This window comes from Heterodontus francisci, chromosome 33 (assembly GCF_036365525.1).
Source record: "Heterodontus francisci isolate sHetFra1 chromosome 33, sHetFra1.hap1, whole genome shotgun sequence".
Classification (NCBI taxonomy): Eukaryota; Metazoa; Chordata; class Chondrichthyes; order Heterodontiformes; family Heterodontidae; genus Heterodontus; species Heterodontus francisci.
The window spans coordinates 30330808-30349582 of record NC_090403.1 but is presented as its reverse complement, the minus strand read 5'-3'; the positions used below and the strand labels follow the sequence as shown (position 1 = coordinate 30349582).

At 39.2% G+C, this 18775-nt stretch overlaps 1 protein-coding gene across 1 annotated transcript in view; it reads left to right on the top strand.

Moving 5' to 3' along the window:
• The window catches only part of LOC137347913 (zinc finger protein 652-like), a 99466-nt gene that overhangs the window by 39567 nt on the left and 41124 nt on the right, over nucleotides 1-18775 (top strand). Inside the window, 2 exon segments of the mRNA XM_068012962.1 lie at nucleotides 4525-4612; nucleotides 4615-5753. Coding sequence (XP_067869063.1) covers nucleotides 4525-4612; nucleotides 4615-5753 — 1227 coding nt within the window.

Here is an 18775-nt window from a genome sequence, read left to right as displayed (position 1 = left end):
AAGATGTGCTGTTTATCTGAGCTTATGTTGTTGATTCTAGTTAGCCCATGACTGAACTACAGTCACAACCAATGATCAATTTACTCCTTATAACTGGATATGGCCTTTTCATTCAGATATTTGTCAAGTTCCCTTCTAAAGAACTGTAGTGACTTCATACTCACCAATGATTGATTTGTTTCTGGCATCAACCTAACTTTGTCAATGGATTTATGGTCTCTGATCATACCATTCCTAAGCATTTCAAAGGTACGACTAATTATTCAACTCCAAACTGTAATACCTATCTTGATAAAAGTACATTCATTCCTGGGGAACTGAATTATGCTAATTACAGGTAATATATATGTAATCACAATTAGACTAAATTTTTCCCAATATTTTTGTAAGTAACCATTGTACAAGTTGACTTCATATTATCCCCAGTGTCTTCACCTTAATTTTAATGTGTTTTGCTTTAAAAGTGTTTGCAATTGGTGCAGCTAGATAACTGCCTTCATTTAGTGATGAGTTCCTACTGAAAATAGTTCCACAGTATTTTCCTGAAAAGTCTTGGTGCTGTTCAGATTGCCATCACAATCACAAATGTTATGCACCTTGGAATTTCTATCATTTTCTTTTCTTTTTAAGCTTGAATATGTTGCATTGTACTTGTACACCTATTTCCTCTCTAAGAGTATTGTTATTCAACTACCTTAACCAACTCTTAATAAGCTGAAGGTGGAACTGTTTATTTTGCTGTTATCCATCATCTGAGAGCAGCCAAAACTAATATCTTCCCTCTGCAAAACCTGTGTTGGGACTTGATTTCTCCCATAAAGGGGATTGGGAAGATAACCTCCTCCAAATGAATAATTAGGACTAAATGTTTTGACTAAAAATTGCCTTTTTGAAATGTATATTTTTGGAAATGAAATATGTTTCACTTTGTGCTAAAAGTAAGGGCTAAAATATAGTATCAGGAATCATATTACCATACAAGGTATTGAATTTTGTTCTGATTCACTAATGCATCCCTTGGTAATACTGTAAAATGACACTTCAGGTCCTATCCTGTGGCATTTAGTGCCAAATAATGTATTTTTATGAAATAAGAACCTGGAAAACCTAGTCAACAGCTTGTATTTGTATACTGCCTTTTATGTATTACATAAGACATCCCAAAGCATTTTACAAAGAAATAATAAAAGGGACAGATGCTAAGCCATGGGCATAAGGTTAAGAGAGGGGTCTTGAGGCCAGATTGAAAAGGTTTTTAATTCTGTTTTTTTTATTTCATTCTTGGGATGTGGGCATCATTGGCAAGGCTGCAATATATTCCTAGCAACATTACCCTTTTTTTTAAGTGCATGAGTGATCTGTTTAAGTGAGCGGCCCCCTTTAAATTTTTTTTGCGCAGCCATGTTCATTGACTTAAAGTGGCCGACTTGTGCGCCGGGACTTTGTATTGCTACAAAGTCGCACAGTTTACAGGGAATGTTTGTCCCTAGTTGCTCTGAGAGACGGGTTTTGGCTACCACCTTGAACCTCTGCAGTCTTTGTAGCAATTTATGGTAGCCAAGTGGCTTGATAGTCCATTTGAAGAAGACAGTTAAAAGTCAAATAAACACTAGATTCACATATAGGCCAGACTGAGTAAAAATAGCAGGTTTCCTAAATGATATTCTTGAACTAGTTAGATTTTTTTACAACAGTCGAATAGCTGTTTTTTTTTTTTAATGAATTCAAATCTCAAACTGCCATGTTGGGAATTAAATTCATTGACCTCTGGTCTAGTAACATAACCACTACACTACCAAATTAAATAAGCTGTAAAAGATTTAAAGTAAGTGGACTATCACAGCACATTGTAGCTTTGCGAAGGCGAGTGAAAGTATGAAGTTTGTTTGTGCCTGTATGTGTATTTGTCAGCGTGTCTGATTTTGCTAAGTTGCTGATCTCAATCATGCTGTTGTGTGGAATGCTTCTTCATGGGCGATATCCTCCAGATAGAGTGACAGGTGTTGATAGTAACCTATCATATATTTCATCGGTACTTCAAAATGCTGTGCTCCATGAGCATAATTTTGTATTCTTTGTAAAGTACTAGTTATTTAAAGTAATAAAGTTAAAACTTCGACCAAGCTCTCTTATTCAGTGCAGCATATTTTTTCATGTCAACATAGTTTGTTGAATTACAATTGCCTAGAATTTACTCTTAGCAGTGAAGCAATGGCACTCGCCATTGATCTTTCACAGTTGCCCACAGGCTTTTCATGGTCTTGTCAGCAGAGGTTTCTTCTAATCCGACATTGTATCCTCTAAAGAGGATCTGTGGCATCTGTGAACAGGGCAAGCAACAGCGAGGCTCTTCAGCTAATCAAGTTGAGGAATTTTCACTGAGACATGCAGAGTATAAACCAAGGAGAGAGACATCATGTACAGAAAGGTAAATAAAGTGTGGGAAGTACATATGGAGTCAAGGGAGAGAGATAAGAGAGTCAGAAAAGGTAAAAAAAAATTAAAACAACCTTCAATTTTCTTCTGAGGAAATGAGACTCCATACTTGTAAAATTAATTTTTTCCGGGCCAGAGTGTGTGTTCAGTGATAATCACTTATCCTGTCGTTTTAAAAACTCACTTATTCCTGAATGTACCAGCCCTAACTTTTTCAACCATTTTTAGTGCAGAACTAATGGGAAAGTACAGTAAGCTTACACTGTTGCAGCTATTTCACTGCCAAGTCTATCGGTGAGGACTGCAAATAGTGCACCCTGTGGAGGAGCCAGGGTATCTCTGACCACAATTCCTGGATTTCCACATTTAACTGTGCATATGTATACTACAGAAGTTGCCATCAGATTTCCTCCATTATAATAGTGAGTGCTGATAGCCTCACCATGATTCTCATCTGGGCTATTAAGAGAGATTTTCAAAATGGTCATTGACTCCAGTTAAGTGGCAACTGACATGGCATATTGTATACCATGGCACCCTTTTGTAACAGTCCCATAAGGGAAAGTGTATATTTGTTAGCTGATTTAAGCAGAAATTAACTTTTTTTTTTGATGGACTTTTATGTGAGCCACTTGTGAAGATAGTCTTGCCTCACATGACACTGTCATATTTATCAAGTTGCTTTGGCCTCTTCATTTGTGAAATAAATTCTGTACTCCATTTTATGTTCTCTTTTCCATAACTGATTCATAAAATGTACAAGTAGTTCACTGTAGAGAATTCGTATCTCTTTCAGAAAATATTTCCACATTCTTTTAAATAAGAAAATAAAACTACATTTGGGGGAGTGGGACATTGTATCTGACCTTTGGTTTGGACCTCACTCAAAGAAGAAATTGGAGGGAGATCCTTTGGGTTAATTAATAAGTGGCATTTTGGACACCTGGCAATATGTCTTTCAGCTTCTTTCCCACTGGAGGTACCTGACTTGTTGACACCTGATTAAGGGATTTCACAATCACAAAAATATTCTGCAATTCAATGCATTTTTCTACTTACAACAAAAACTGCAGTTTTGAAAGCATTAGAAATGTATTTTTTTATGTACAATATATATTCTAAACTCTACTTCCCATATCTACATTAAGATTTTCAATTGTGGTTAAGGATGTCAAAAATGCTAAGTTTTATTTATATATAGGAACAGGTGTAGGCCATTCGGCCCCTCGAACCTGTTCCCCATTCAATTATATCATGGCTGATCTGTATCTTATCTCCATCTATTCATAGTTTTAACCCTAAAAACGCTAACACAAATTCTCCTCATTTTGTATAACGTATGCATATGTCAGAATTTTAACTTTTTGTCACAACTTGACCTTCATCTTGGTATATTTTTATATGATTACTAATGTTAATGAAAGATGTCAGTGTTAGAATAATTTTCCCCCACATTTGTTTACTTGCACCAAGTTTTTTGCTCACGCAAAATATACCTGATAATTCTTGCAATTTTTGAAATGCGTTGATTTAATAATCTGTTGAATGCTAGAGGAAAATTCTGTGTGTAATGCAGTCAACCGGCTACACAGTCAATGCGAGATCCATGAGCTTAATAATAGCTATTGGGATCTAAACTCCAGGTTTTAGTGGTGCAAGATGGATATGCTTCTTTAATATTCTCAAGATTTGTTAATGCATTTTTAATTTATCCAATGAATTTCTATTCACTTGATTTATTACTGTGTTGGATTAATTGTTAATCAGTGTTAAGTTGGAAAACTCACATAGAATGTCTATGGAATCGTACCCATTGTTCTAAGAATAGTATATCTTGTAGCAAATTATTCTAAATAAATTAATAAAACTGAATTACCGGATAAGTTTGGTAATTTTGATAATGGAAACAAGCTGAAGATTCAGGGCTATACATGTTTAAAAGAGGTATGCTGTACTTTTAATTATTTATTTGCTTGTACATTGTACTATTTGTGTTGCTTTTATGTTTTCTCAGTTATTGTCAAACTTCCAAATGTACTAAGCTTAGTGATTTTCAGGTAATGAGATCTTTGTTTCTTCTTCTTACAGCTAAAGATTGAAAAGATTTCCATCTACCCTTTGGTGGAGTACCCTCTACAGGAGAATGTCTGTTTCCATTGTACATGTTTGATGAACAAACAGAGCAGTGCATGTTTGAACCTCACCTCTGTGATGACAACATTGTTGTGATAAAACGGAAGCAGTTGTTTGTTGCTAACAAAATAGCACTGACTGCTTTTAGCTGGTTCTTTTTATTACTCTTCGCACAGACCAAGTGGTTGCAGCAATTTGAACTCATTACTGAGATCCTAACATCGCAAAGTTTCAATCAGATCCTATGCTTTATTTATACATCAAGACTTAATGTGATTGAATATGATGTACAGGAGCTGGTAAATATAGTCAGGGTCCTTCAGATGAGCCATCTTGCCAATTCTTGCAAGAATCTGATTGACAGCTGTGCTTTACATGTTTCTGGGATGGCCCAGGAGGGAAAGCAATGCTCTCAGATCTCACCTCCATTTTATTGTAATGCTGACAAAGAGCTTGATTTATCCAACAAGATTTACCCAAGAGAAGGGAATAAGCCCTATTTGGTGAAAGTAGAGGATACAATGGCGAAACGACACTTGAAAACAAGAGACCCAAAATATTATGAAGAAAATAAGCAAGTTGAAGATGTTCGTGGAATGGAAGGAGATGCAGAAGACTCTGATGACTCAGATAACCAACGATCCTATAACCGAGAACAAATCATAGTTGAGGTAAATCTTAATAACCAGACTTTACATGTTTCAAAAGGGACAGAAGGTATGTCTTCACAGTCCGAGAAAACTGCCATGGTTGACTCCAGTGATGGGGAAATTGAAGAAGGGGACGATGATGATGATGATGATGACATTGATACTGAAAATGATGGACAGGACGAAGAAGAAATAGAAGATGACATCAAACACAGAAAATGCAAGGAAACCAGCAGAATGGGGACAGCAGAAGCAACTCCTTCAAGGGACAGTGTAAAGATTAATATGTCTAAGCAGAAAAAGAGAAAAAGTAAAAACTCTAAAACTCCAACCCAGAAAGAAAAGCAGATTGAAGAAAAACAGAATCTCACCTGCGAGAAATGTCCCAGAGTTTTCAATAATCGCTGGTATCTTGAAAAACACATGAATGTCACCCACAGTCGAATGCAGATCTGTGATAAGTGTGGGAAAAAATTTGTGCTAGAAAGTGAACTCGTCCTCCATCAACAAACTGAATGTGAAAAGAATATTCAGGTAGGCTACTGCTTTTTATTGTATTAGTAATTGGTAAAGCACATTTCCCTTTTTCAAAATTAATTATGAAATGGCTTTTCTGGTAGAATTTTGAAACAAGTCGGAATTTCTTTCGGGTTCTGTTTGCCTTCGAAGAAGTGTGCTCATCTTTTTGTCATTTCAAGCCTGCAGGATTTTCCCTGCCAGGCAGCAGGTGTAAGCAGCCTGCTCCCGAGCCATCTATGCGGTGGTGTTAGTTGAGCACTGAAAGGTGTGCAAAATGTTCAGTAGTGGTGTAATGATCGATTGTTTTCTCTTCACCTCTGCCAAATGCAGGGGGATGATACACAGCTGCCATCATCCAGTTAGGTGGATGAGGTGGAGATCTCAGTGGACTGGAGACTACAACCTGCATCAATTCCTCTGTTACACCATGTTAAGTGTATTCAACATCCCCTACTTCCTGATCTAAGGGATCGCAAAACATAGTTGTTGGTCCTGAAGCATAAACTTGTTTTTTGTGTGCTTGCTTTATATTCATTCTAATAAATATTCTGTTTAGAAGGTAGGCAAATTCCTTATACTAATTTTTCAAAAAGAAAAATGAGGGGTGGCAGGAGAAAAACATAATGCGTATATTTATCATAAATTTTAAATGGCTTAAAACCCTTTATATGCATTGGCTATCTGGATTTTTGTAACAAGTTGTACATATGCTGATTTTCTGAATAAAATAATTTTTCTAAGTTTATTTCCTGTACAATAGACGTTATTTTTAAATTATTGAATATGCAACTTTTCAAGATACGCTTTGATGCCCATCTAGGTTGTAAAATCAGTTCATTGATTTTAGATCCTTTTTGATTTTATTTAGCCTTTTTGGTAACTTTGATAGAGAATCTATTTTTGAGGAAAAGAAGTGAATGCAGATTTTTTAAGGATGGTTAGAAGTATAGACTAAAACCATTTTTACAAGAAAAGATTAACAATGTTGGGGGAGCTAAATACACAAAGCAGCTTCATTATTTAAATTTATGGAATAAATCTGGATACTGATTGATTTTTATACAAATAATTGGTTTTTGATTTTTAACAGTTAAATAAGTCAATATTTAAGTGGTAAATGAAAGACTATGCATATATTTTAATTATTTTTGGTACTGAGTAAGGATAACTGAGAATAACTGTCTTATCCTTTGAACTAAGGCTGGATTACTGCTGAGAGTTTTGTGCAAAATAACCATTATTGGAATGGAATTCACCCAGCAAGCTTTCCACAAAAAATCTGATTATTTGGGCAACTAATATGCCTAAATGTAATTTTGCAACTGTTAAGTTCTAATATTGACTTTTAAAAAAAAAAGACCAATTCATCATTTGGCATGCTTTCATAGTGGGGTCAACATGTTAACTTGACAATCAGAAAGAGGATTACTCCTTGTAAAGTTTAACCAGGGAACGGAATAGAAATTCTCTTTATATCTGGACATGTCTGGAAGATTCCAAGTTCATGTCCCTGTCTATGTTTAATCTCAGTCAGATGGCAGCACAGGCTCTACAGTTGGCTTCAGTAACTCAGAGCTAGGTAGGAGAAAAATCCAGAATTGGATACATGGGGCACTGGGTGAGTGCAGGAGTGGGCTTAGCTGTGAGGCCGCTGGAGTGAAATTATCTGTTAGCACTTGCTGTCAGCGCTCATACGTGAATAACTTATGCATGGTGTCAGAGGGCAACAGATACTCATTGAGGGTGGGGGGGGGGGGGGTCTGAAAATTTTTGGATGGCCTTGAGACTAGTTAAATATAGTGCAGATCACAAAAAGTAAATTTCAAAAATAATGCAGATTGGAATTTCAGACTAGGAAAAATTTGAGTTAATCAGAGCCAGTCAGCATGGATTTCTAAAAGACAGGTAGTGCTGGATGAAGCTGGTAAAAAAAAAATTCAAAGAAATTAAGGTGATAAAGGGAATTTAATTGAGGTGATTTATATATGAAGGCATTGTCACACTTGTGCAATACGAACTTATGAAACATAATTATGAACTTATGAAGTAAACCCAAAATGGACACTTTCCTGTAAAACAAAATGGAGGGGAGTCAGGTGACCTGTTCTTACCTTCCAATACACATGGAATTGCAAGAAACCCAAGCTAATTTTCATTTCTGGACAAGGCTTGGTGAAGTCATTAAATGCAAATGACCTTTCTGGACGTAACTTTGAGAAGTTATTAAAGTGCAAATGACCCTTGTGGTGAGGGCTGCATATTTACAACTAATTAAAAACAATTGGGTTCACAAGACTGCTGCAGACTTTTTGACTCCGAACTTAAAATTGAGAGAATGGGTCTGAAAAGCTCTATTTTATCAAGATGGTATTTGGATGAGTGATACCCGGACTCCATTGTCTGCCAATGGCCTAACCATCAGAAACTAGTTATGAGGACAATGGAAAGCGATGCTGTGGTCACATGACAGAAACTGGGTTTCCAATAAGGGTTTTAGTAAGGTATACTCTGAGCAGGCAGCCAGTAACATCTAAGCAAGCGAAGAGAAAGGACACTGCCTGAGAGACCACCAGCTTTAAGCCACATGTAGGTAGAGGCTGGAGTTGGACTTTGAACTGTCCACCTGAGGAACTATTACCAGGGTTTCGCCATTGAATCTTGACTGGAATATGACAAGTGAAGTCTGCTACTTCGAACACAATACAATAGCGAATCTGTCCTCCTAAACCTTCAGAACTTTTCTTCAGTGGACAAAAAAGAATTATAGGTCTGTATTGTTTCAGGTCTTCACCCCGGGGAAAAGCAAGTGTAATGGAGAACTCTTGAAATCATAAAACCTAAGCGCATGCTACTTTTATTATCACAATCTTTCCTTACGTGTGTGTATCTCTATGACTGTGAGAGTGTGTGTAGTTGCATATATTCGGGTGTTGAACAATAAACATTTTCTTTTAAAACTTACAAGAAAACTTGTCACTTGTCTGTTCCCGACAAAGTATGCGTGGATTATAACACTTTTTTAAAACATGCTGTCTTATGTCAGTCGAGAGGTGAAAAAGGGGGAGCCATTCCTATCATCTCTCACCTGTCGTCGTCCAGGATCTGAAACATTAGATTAAACGAGTGAATTGGAAACGGGCAGTACATCGATCACTAAAACTGTTTTTTAAACAAAAATTAGGTTTTCTCATTTTTACTGTGCTGAACACTTAAGACATGGCCACGTTTGATGCCAAAGTGTTGGTAGAACTGGTAGAGTTATCTTGGGGTTCATTAAATCCATTAATTATTGAGGAACTAAGAGCTGTAGCTAACCAGGTGAGAGTAAGGCTGAAAGCAAGAAAGCCCGCGATCCTCAAAACTCTAGCTAATCATTTTGATATTGACCCAGAAACAAGAAACAGGCATGGAACCTGAGACTGACAAAGTTGCATGAGCTAGAATTCAAATGGAAAGAGAAATTACCTTGTGAAAAATGGAATTAGACTTTCAAAGGGAAAAAGAACAAAGAGAAATGCAAAGGGAAAGAGAAGCAAGGCAGTTTGAGCTAACTAGGGAAAGACTGAAATTGCATTGTGTGGGTGGCACTAGCAATTCAAATACTCATCCTGATTCAGAGCAAAGCTTTGATTTCCTGAAACACTCCTGGGCGTGCGCCAAAATTTGAGGATGAAGTCGAATCATGCTTTATCTCTTTTGAGAAAATTGCTCCTAGGTTAAAGTGGCCAAAAGAGCCTTGGACCCTCCTTTTACAAGGTGAATTAGTGGGAATAGCCCATGAAGCTTGCTCCATGCTATCAGAGGAAAGCTCTTTAGGTTATGAGCAAACCAAAACTGCTATTTTAAACCCGATGAGCTAGTCCTGAGTCACACAGACAAAGATTCAGGAATTCTCAGAAAAGGCCTGCCCAAACCTTCATGGAATTTGAGTCAGTTAAACACATGGCTTTTGATCTCTGGATGAGATCTTTAAAGCAAGAACCCTCATATGAGAATTTACGAGGTGATTCTATTAGAGGAATTCAAAATTGGTATCCTGATTAATATCAAGTCCCATATTGAGGAACAAAGGGACTGAAAGGTGAGGGACACTGCTGTAATGGCAGACAATTATGAACTCACGCACAGACCCTTTAATCAGGTAGAACCCTTCCCTAATAATCCCCAGAGGTTCAGGAAGTAGGAGTGCTAGGTGATGGGGTGGCAGTGAAAGGGAGATTAGATGTGACAACAAGGGGGCCCTCCACCAGTCAGCAAGGAGGGTGCAGAGGGAAGGAATGATTCCCGAAGACCCGTGTGTTCCCACTGAAGTAAAACCGGGCACGTGAAAACTGACTGCTGGAAATTGAAGGGGAAACCAGTGGGTTTTATTCGCAAGGCTAGTCTAGGAGACGGTGCTCTAACAGGTGGCACGGCGGATAAGTCCATGCCTGTAACCACGGGGAATGACCTTCTCGCAATACCAACATGGGTACGGTAGAAATAGACACAATCCCCGAGGGTTACCAGGGTTTTGTCTTGAAGGGAAAGGTGTCCCTGTACCCCTCTAATGAGGTGAGCAAGTCAGTTGTCCTTCTCAAGGATACAGAGCCCACCCAATCCTTAATGCTGGCTAAAGGCTTGACCTTCCCACCAGAGAGGTCGGTAAATGCAAAGGTTCTGATAAAAGGCACTGAAGGCAGGTACATGTCCGTACTCATGTATTAGGTCCACTTACAGTGCAGCCTAGTCTCTGGATTGGTTACGGTAGCAATTGTCCCTGTCTGCCTGTGGCTGGAGTAGATTTGCTGTTGGGTAATGATTTAGCTGGGGTAGAGTCATAGCCTCCCCGGAGCTCTTAGACAAGCCAAATGAGGACAGGGAGACAGAACAGTTACAGGAGGAAGTCCCTGGTATATTCCCTGACTGTGTAGTGACCAGGTCCATGGCTAAGCGAGCTTCACTAGAGAGAGCTGAGCCAGTAATTCAGACAATTACCGTCCCATCAGACGACTCTCAATCTGCAGCGAAGTGATGGAAGGTGTCATCCAAAGTGCTATCGAGCAGCACTTACCTTAACCTGCTTATCGATGCTCAATTTGGGTTCTGCCAGGGCCACTCACCTCCAAACCTCATTGCAGCCTTGATCCAAACAAGGGCAAAAGAGATGAATTCCAGAGGTGAGGTGATGGTGACTGATCTTAACATCAAGACAGCATTTGACTAAGTGTTGCATCAAGGAACTGTAGTGAAATTGAAGTCAATGAAGAAGGAAAACTCTTCATTGGCTAGAGTCATACCTACCACAGAGGAAGATGGTTGAAGTTATTGAAGGCCAATCATATCAGCCCCATGTCGTAATTGCAGGAGTTCCTCAGGGCAGTGTCCTAGTCCCAACCATCTTTAGCTGCTTCATTAATAATCTTCCCTTCATCATAAGGTCAGAAGTGTGGATCTTTGGCTGATGATTGCAGTGTTTAGTTCCATCCACAGCTCCTCATAATACAGCAGTCCATATCCCTCTTGCAGCAAGACGTGGACAACATTCAGACTTGGGCTGATAGCAACAAGTACCACTTGCCCCACACAAGTGCTAGCCAATGACTATCTCCAACAAGGGAGAATCTAACCACCAAACCTCAACATTCAACAACATTACCATCTCTGAATCCCCCACCGTTGACACCCTGGGAGGTCACCATTGACCAGAAACTTTTATGTGAACCAGTTACATAAATGCTGTGGCTTAAAGCCTGGCTTGGGTATAAAATTGGAACCCGACCCGATCACAGCCAACCCGACCCAGGCCTGAATCCTTCAATTTTTTTTCATGCCCAACACATGTTATTAGTACAGAAAAAAAATTGCGTCAAAAGGTAGATTAAAAGAAAACAATACAAAACGAAACCCGACCACAGCCAACCCAGACCCGACCCAACCCGACCCGAGCCCGAGCGCTGGACACAGCATATAGACCTGACCCGACCTGAACCTGACACATGTAGTCGGGTTTGATCGGGTTCGGGTCGGGTAGCTAGGCTTTACTGTGACTACAAGAGCAGATCAGAGGCTGGGTATTCTGTGGTTAGTAACTTGCCTTCTGACTCCCCAATGCCTCTTCACCATCCACAACCCACATGTCAGGAGTGTGATGGGGTAGTCTCCACTTGCCTGGATGAGTGCAGCTCCAACAACAGTCAAGAAGCTTAATACCATCCAGGACAAAGCAGCACCCTTGATTGGCACCTCATCTACCATCTTTAAACATTCACTCACTCCACCACCGGCACACTGCACTTGCAGTGTGTAGTATCTACAGGACGCATTACAGCAAATTGCCACACCTCCTTCAACAGCACCTTCCAAACCCGCAAACTCTACTGCCTAGAAGAACAAGGGCAGAAAGCGCATGGGAACACCATCAATTGCAATTTACCCTCCAAGTCTCTCAGCATCCTGACCTGGAAATATATTGCTATTCCTTCATCGCTGGGTCAAAATCCTGGAACTTGCTACCTAACAACTGTATTGGTGTACCTGCACCACACGGACTGCAGCGGTTCAAGAATGTGGCTCACCACCACCTTCTGAAGGGCATTTATGGATGGGCAATAAATGCTGGCCTTGCAGACGTTGCCCACATCTCATAAACAAATTTTTAAAAAAAATCATTGGCCTGCTTTCTGCCCTAGATGTGACTCCTGTTCCACACCAATATGGTTGATTCTGAACTACTGTCTGAAGTGGCCTAGCAAGCCACTTGATTATATCAAACCACGACAAAGAATGACATTCTTGAACCTGTCCTATATGTGCCTTCATTCCCACACCACTGTAGTTGACTCTCAACTGCTGTCTGAAATAGCCTAGTAAGCCACTTAGTTGTATCAAACAGCTAGAAAGGAACTTCTGTGCAGCTTCCTGACATGGCATTATAATGCTAAGGGAGAAATCGGTGACCAAATCCCTCTTTCTTTTTGTTAATTTAATGCCCATGTTGTATTCCGCACCCTTATTGTGTGCATCCAAATGCATAACTACGCACATGTCTATGTTAAAGGCTATTTTCCAACTTGGGTTGCTTCTCCAATCTATCTAAAAGTCAGATGGAATATAATGTGGAAAAATGTGAGGTTATCCACTTTGGTAGGAGGAAAAGACGTGCAGAGTATTTCTTAAATGACAAGAGAATAGAAAGTGTAGATGTACAAAGGGACCTGGGCGTCCTTGTCAATAGATTACTGAAAGCTACCATGTAGGTGCAGAAAGCAATCGAGGGCAAATGGTATGCTCACCTTTATTGCAAGAGGATTTGACTACAGGAGTAGTGAAGTCTTGCTTCAATTGTATAGAACCTTGGTTAGACCACACCTGGAATAGTGTGTGCAGTTTTGGTCCCCTTACCTTAAGAAGGATATTATTGCCACAGAAGTGCAATGAAGGTTCACCAGACTTGTTCCCAGGATGGCGGGACTGTCCTATGAAGAGAGATTGGGGAATCTGGGCTGTTTTCTCTAGAGTTTCAAAGAATGAGAGGTGATCTCATTGAAACCTACAAAATACTTAAAGGGATAGACAGGGTTGATGCAGGTAAGATGTTTCCCCTGGTTGGGGAGTCCAGAATCAGGGGATGCAATTTCAAAATAAGGGGAAGCCACTTAGGACAGAGATGAGGAGAAATTTCTTTACTCAGAGGGTTGTGAATCTTTGGAATTGTCTACCCAAGAGAGCTGTGGAAGCTCAGTCATTGAATATATTTAAAGTAGAGATTGAGAAATTTCTACATGCCAATGACATAAAGGGATATTGGGATAGTGTGCAAAAAAAGGCTTTAAAGTGGATGATCAGCCATGATTGTAACGAATGGTGGAGCAGGCTCGATGGGCTGAATGGCCTACGCCTGCTCCTATGTTCCTGTGATTGTAAGTTGTAGTAAGGTTATTACTCAGCTGCATAATTTGATGTCATTGGCAAATCTAATTATTCTGCTGCTGATGGCCTCCTCCAGATCATAAATCATTTTTATCATAATATTGATTAAGCACAGAATTTGATTAGGTGGCATTTCATATGGAGAAGGACACAAGTGCAGAATGTCTCAATTCTGTGCTATAACATGTTGATTTCTGTAATTCATGGAAAAAAACAGATGTTTGGTCTTTTGGAACTGCAAAAGAACCGATAGTCTGGGGCTCCATTTCTGGAGGCTAGTGTGAGACAAGTCACAGCTTCTGCTCACCTTGACCAAACAACTGCCTCATGGTGGGGTTAGAGTGGGGAGGGGGGAGAGAAGTTAGTTCCAAAAATAATCCATTTGCAGTGTGCTACCTGAAACTAGGAAAAGTCCATCGACTGTAGAACAGCTCTTTCTGCTGCTAGCACTTTAATTTTTGTATCTAATTTTCTTTTTATCTGACTGCCCAGATAGAGATATACTAATTCTGTGGTAGTTTCTATAGATGTGTTGCATTTTTTGCCCTCTAGTGGATATTGAGGGGAATAATTTGGGGATTTTCATTGGAATATATATTCAAAGTTTTAAAAACAGACACCGCTGGAAATATATAATATGCTAAACCTTTCTAAAACAGTGATTAGGCCTCAGATTATTGTGTTCAATTTTGAGCATCATGCTTTAGGAAGGATATCAAGGCCTTGGAGAGGGTGCAGAACAGATTTACTAGAATGATGCCAAGGATGAGTGACTTCAGTTACGTGGAGAGAATGGAGAAGCTGGGACTATTCTCCTTTTATAAAAGAGGTTAAGAGGAAATTTGATAGAGATGTTCAAAATTTACAAATGGTTTTGATAGATTAAATAAGGCAAAACTGTTTCCAGTGGAAGGATTGATAACCAGAGGACACAGATTGAAAGCGATTGGCAAAAGAACCATAGGCCACATGAGGAAATATTGTTTTCCACACAGTACGTTAATATGATTTGGATGCACTGCCCAAAAAGATAGTGGAAGCAGATTCAATAGTGACATTCAAAAAAGAATTGGATAAATATTTGAAGGGAAAAGAGCTATGGAGAAAGAGTAGGGGAGTGGAATTAATTGGATGATTGGCTGAGTGGCTTCTGTGCTGTATTATTCTATGATTACCAATAACTGTATAAAGAGAGGAAAGAAATATTAATGTTTTAGATGTAAATATTTCACTAGAACTCACAGTTTTGCCTAACCAGTTACTTAATGTTAGATAGCCTTCCATTCAGTAACAATGCACTTTATTTTTAATTTGACAAATGTAAGAATGGGGCTAGAATCTAAATGTTTTGAGAGCACAGCTTAGTTACAAGAAATTCATAATGCCTTTGTGGTACATGAAACTTATATCTTTTACATAACAATAGTGATGACTACAGCTGCAAAAGTAACCCATTGGTTGTGAAGTACCCTGGGATGTCTAGAGGACAGGTTCTTTTCATCCTAAACAACTGATTTCAGCTTTCATACAGTCTGCCCTGAACTGTGAGGAAGCGATATATTTATGTATTCAATTATATTCTACCTAGTGGAGCAATCAGAAGTTTAGATTTCATGTTTTTGTTTTATTCCGGAGACAAACATAGCACTTAAAGAAATCTCTCTGATCCCTAAAGCAGTCAGCAAAAGAAGTCGAGCATTGTTTAATCTTTGATCAGTTTGTTTTATAGGTTCCAACGATGCTAACAGGACAGGAGCTTGCAGGGGTAGATTCCACATCTGTTGTGACTGTTGTCATTTTACAATTTTATTTCTGCCTGATAGACTTTCTTGTTGAGGGAAGGTCTGGATAGAGCAACTATCAGGAAATCACATTTAAAAAATGTAATACATATAGTAACTTAAGTTTCTCAAACTTTTCAAAGCACTTCATGCATTGGATGGATTACTTTGAAGTCCAGTGTCTATTCTGTAAGCAAATAAACAGGAGCATTTTTGTGAAATGAAATGAATGGCGTCTTAAAGTGTTTTTGATAGTGTTGATTAATGGAGGAATGCTGGCCAGGCCACAGGTAGAACTCTCTGCTGTATTTTGAATAGTCCCATGTTTTTTTTTTAGCACCTGCCTGACCATCGGAACAGGCAGGCGAGACCTTGGTTTAACTGTTCACTCAATGGATGGCACCTCCAACAATGCAACCCTTCCTCACTAACGCACTGTACTCTCTGTCTAGAATATGAAATAAAGACTTACTTTATATAGTGCCTTTCACAACCTCAGGATGTCCCAAAGTGCTTTATAGTTAATTAATTAGTTTTGAAATGTAGTCACTGTTCACAGAATCACAGAATTGTTACAGTGCAGAAGGAGGCCATTCGGCCCATCGTGTTTGCAATGGCTCTCCGAATGAGCAATTTACCTCCTGCCACTCCCCCCATGTAGGGAACATAGCCAATTTATGCACAGCAAGCTCCCACAAAGAGCAATGAAATGAATAACCAGATAATTAGTTTTATCAGGACAGCTGCTACAGTGTCTTGAGGAGGGGGGCAGAAATCCACTCCTTAAGGCTTCTATTTGTATTAATTCCAGCTGAAAATAAGGGTCTTGAAGAGTATGCCCGCTAATAGCCCCCTCTCCCAAATAATGGCAATGGCAAGATTCCCATTATTGTCTCTGAGTATACCATCACCCCTCTGAGGTCAAGAACTTTTGAGGCAAGAGGCTGAGAAATCAACTCTTTCCCCATTCACATTCATTTATTTAAATGCGGCAGTGTAGCAGCATTTCCCACTGGGAAAGGAGGACAATTCTGTATTCTCAGTGTATAGCTGGAGGAAATTATACTCATTAAAGACTGGATTTCAGACTAATAATCTGATAACACAAGAGCTGTGGAGATGTCGAAAGAAATGGTGGTAGATTAAGCTGGTGTCAAGTAGCACGTGTGTGGAAACTGATACAATTATGTCACCAAGGAGCAACATGTAGAAAATAGCTTAAGCTCACCTTAAATATTGCTTCAAGTCAAATACCAGATACAGTAAGATCTCAACAAAGACTGTTGATATAAAGCTTTTGTGGAAAATGATTGTCTGCTGCATGTTCTAGTTTTTAACCATCTTGCTTAATAACAGTATGTACAATAATAAAACTGTTGGCGAGCATGTATCAAAATAATTCAGGCTGATAACTGATGTGTTTCTAATAAGGGGCACTTTTCTACAAAGCATCTGAACTTGTTTGATTTTAATCTCTGATGTTGCAAGAACTGTGTGAAATTACTACCTGCTGTAAAGAAACAGATTGTGTACAGAAGGGAAAGGAAAGTGTAGAGAGAGTAATTATTGATTGATATGAGACTTCAATAGTGAGTTTAAAAAAAAGTCTTGCCAGATTTTTCTTGGTAATTTGTTTTATATCAGAGGTAGGTCCGACGCTGGTTATTCTGGGGCAGGTGCCTGGGAACATCACTCCCAAGTTCATTCCAAATCCCACACCATCCTGATATAGACATATATTTGGACCCAGCAACAATGAAGGAACTCCCTGCCTAACAATTGTTGGGGTACCTTCACAATACGGACTGAAGCGAATCATGAAGGCCCACCACCACCTTCTCGAGGGCAACTACAGGTGGCCAATAAATACAGGCCTTCCCAATATCGCGCAGATCTCGAGAATGAATAACAAAAATAAAAGATACATTTTTTTATCATTGTTTATTTCCTGGATTCATAAAACCTTCAATTATGAGATCGTATCCTTTCTACATTTTTTTTAGCATTGCGTTGCTTGGTGTAGCCTATAGGCCATCAACTAGTGGGAAAGATGTAGAGGAACAAATTTGCTAAGAAATTACAGAGAAGTGCAAGTATTATAGAGTAGTTATAATGGGGGGACTTTAATTATCCAAATATAAACTGGGATCGTAGTAGTGTAAAGGGCAGAGAGGGGCAAGAGTTTCCAGAGAGTATTCAGAAAATTTTCTACAGCAGTGTGTTTCCAGTCCAAAGAGAATGGAGGCACTGCTAGACCTGGTTCTTGGGAATGAGGTGGGCCAGGCGGATCAAGTGTCAGTAGGAGAACAGTTACGGGACAGTGATCATTGTAACATAAGATTTAGATTGGCAACTTTAATTAACTGGGGCAAAACAAACTTCAATGGGGTAAGAATGGATCTGGGCCAGATAAGTTGAAATCAAAGGTTGTCAGGGAAAACGGTAGCTGAACAATGGGCTACCTTCAAAGAAGAGATAGTTTGGGCACAGTCAAAGTATATTCCCACCAAAGGTAAAGGTAGATCTCCCTGGATGACGAAAGAGAGAGATTAAGATAAAGAAGAAGAAATGTGCTTATGACTGATGTCTGTTAGATAATACAATAGAGAATCAAGTTGAATATATAAGGTTCAGAGGGAAGTGAAAAAGCAAATAACAGAAGCAAAGAAAGAGTATGAAAAGAGACTGGCAGCTAACATAAAAGGGAATCCCAAATTCTTCTATAGGCATAGAAATGGTAAAAATGTGTTAAAAGGAGGAGTGGGGCTGATTTATGCTTAGAGGCAGGGGGCGTAGCTGCGTACCACCTCTTTCACCGTGAACTGGGTAGCATCTTTTTCCTTGGTAATTCAGAGGATTTAAAATTGAAGAGGAGGTATTCGATAGGCAGTCTGTACTTAAAGTTGATAAGGCAGTAGGACCGGATGAGATACATCCAAGGATGCTGAGGGAAGTAAGAGTGGAAATTGCAGAGGCACTGGCCATGATTTTACAGTCCTCCTTAGATTCAGGGGTGGTGCTAGAGGAGTGGAGAATTACAACTGTTACACCCTTGTTCAAAAAAGGGTGTAAAGATAAGCCCAGCAACTACAGGCTAGTCAGTTTAATTTCACTGGTAGGAAAACTTCCAGAAACAATAGTTCGGGACAAAATTAATAGTTGCATGGACAAATGCAGGATGATTAAAGAAAGCCAGCACAGATTTGTCAAGGAAAAATCGTGTTTAACTAATTTTCTGGAGTTTTTTTTGAAGAGGTAACAAAGAGGGTTGTTGAGGGTAATAATGTTGATGTAGTGTACATGGACTTCCAAAAGGCATTTGATACAATGCCACACAACAGACTT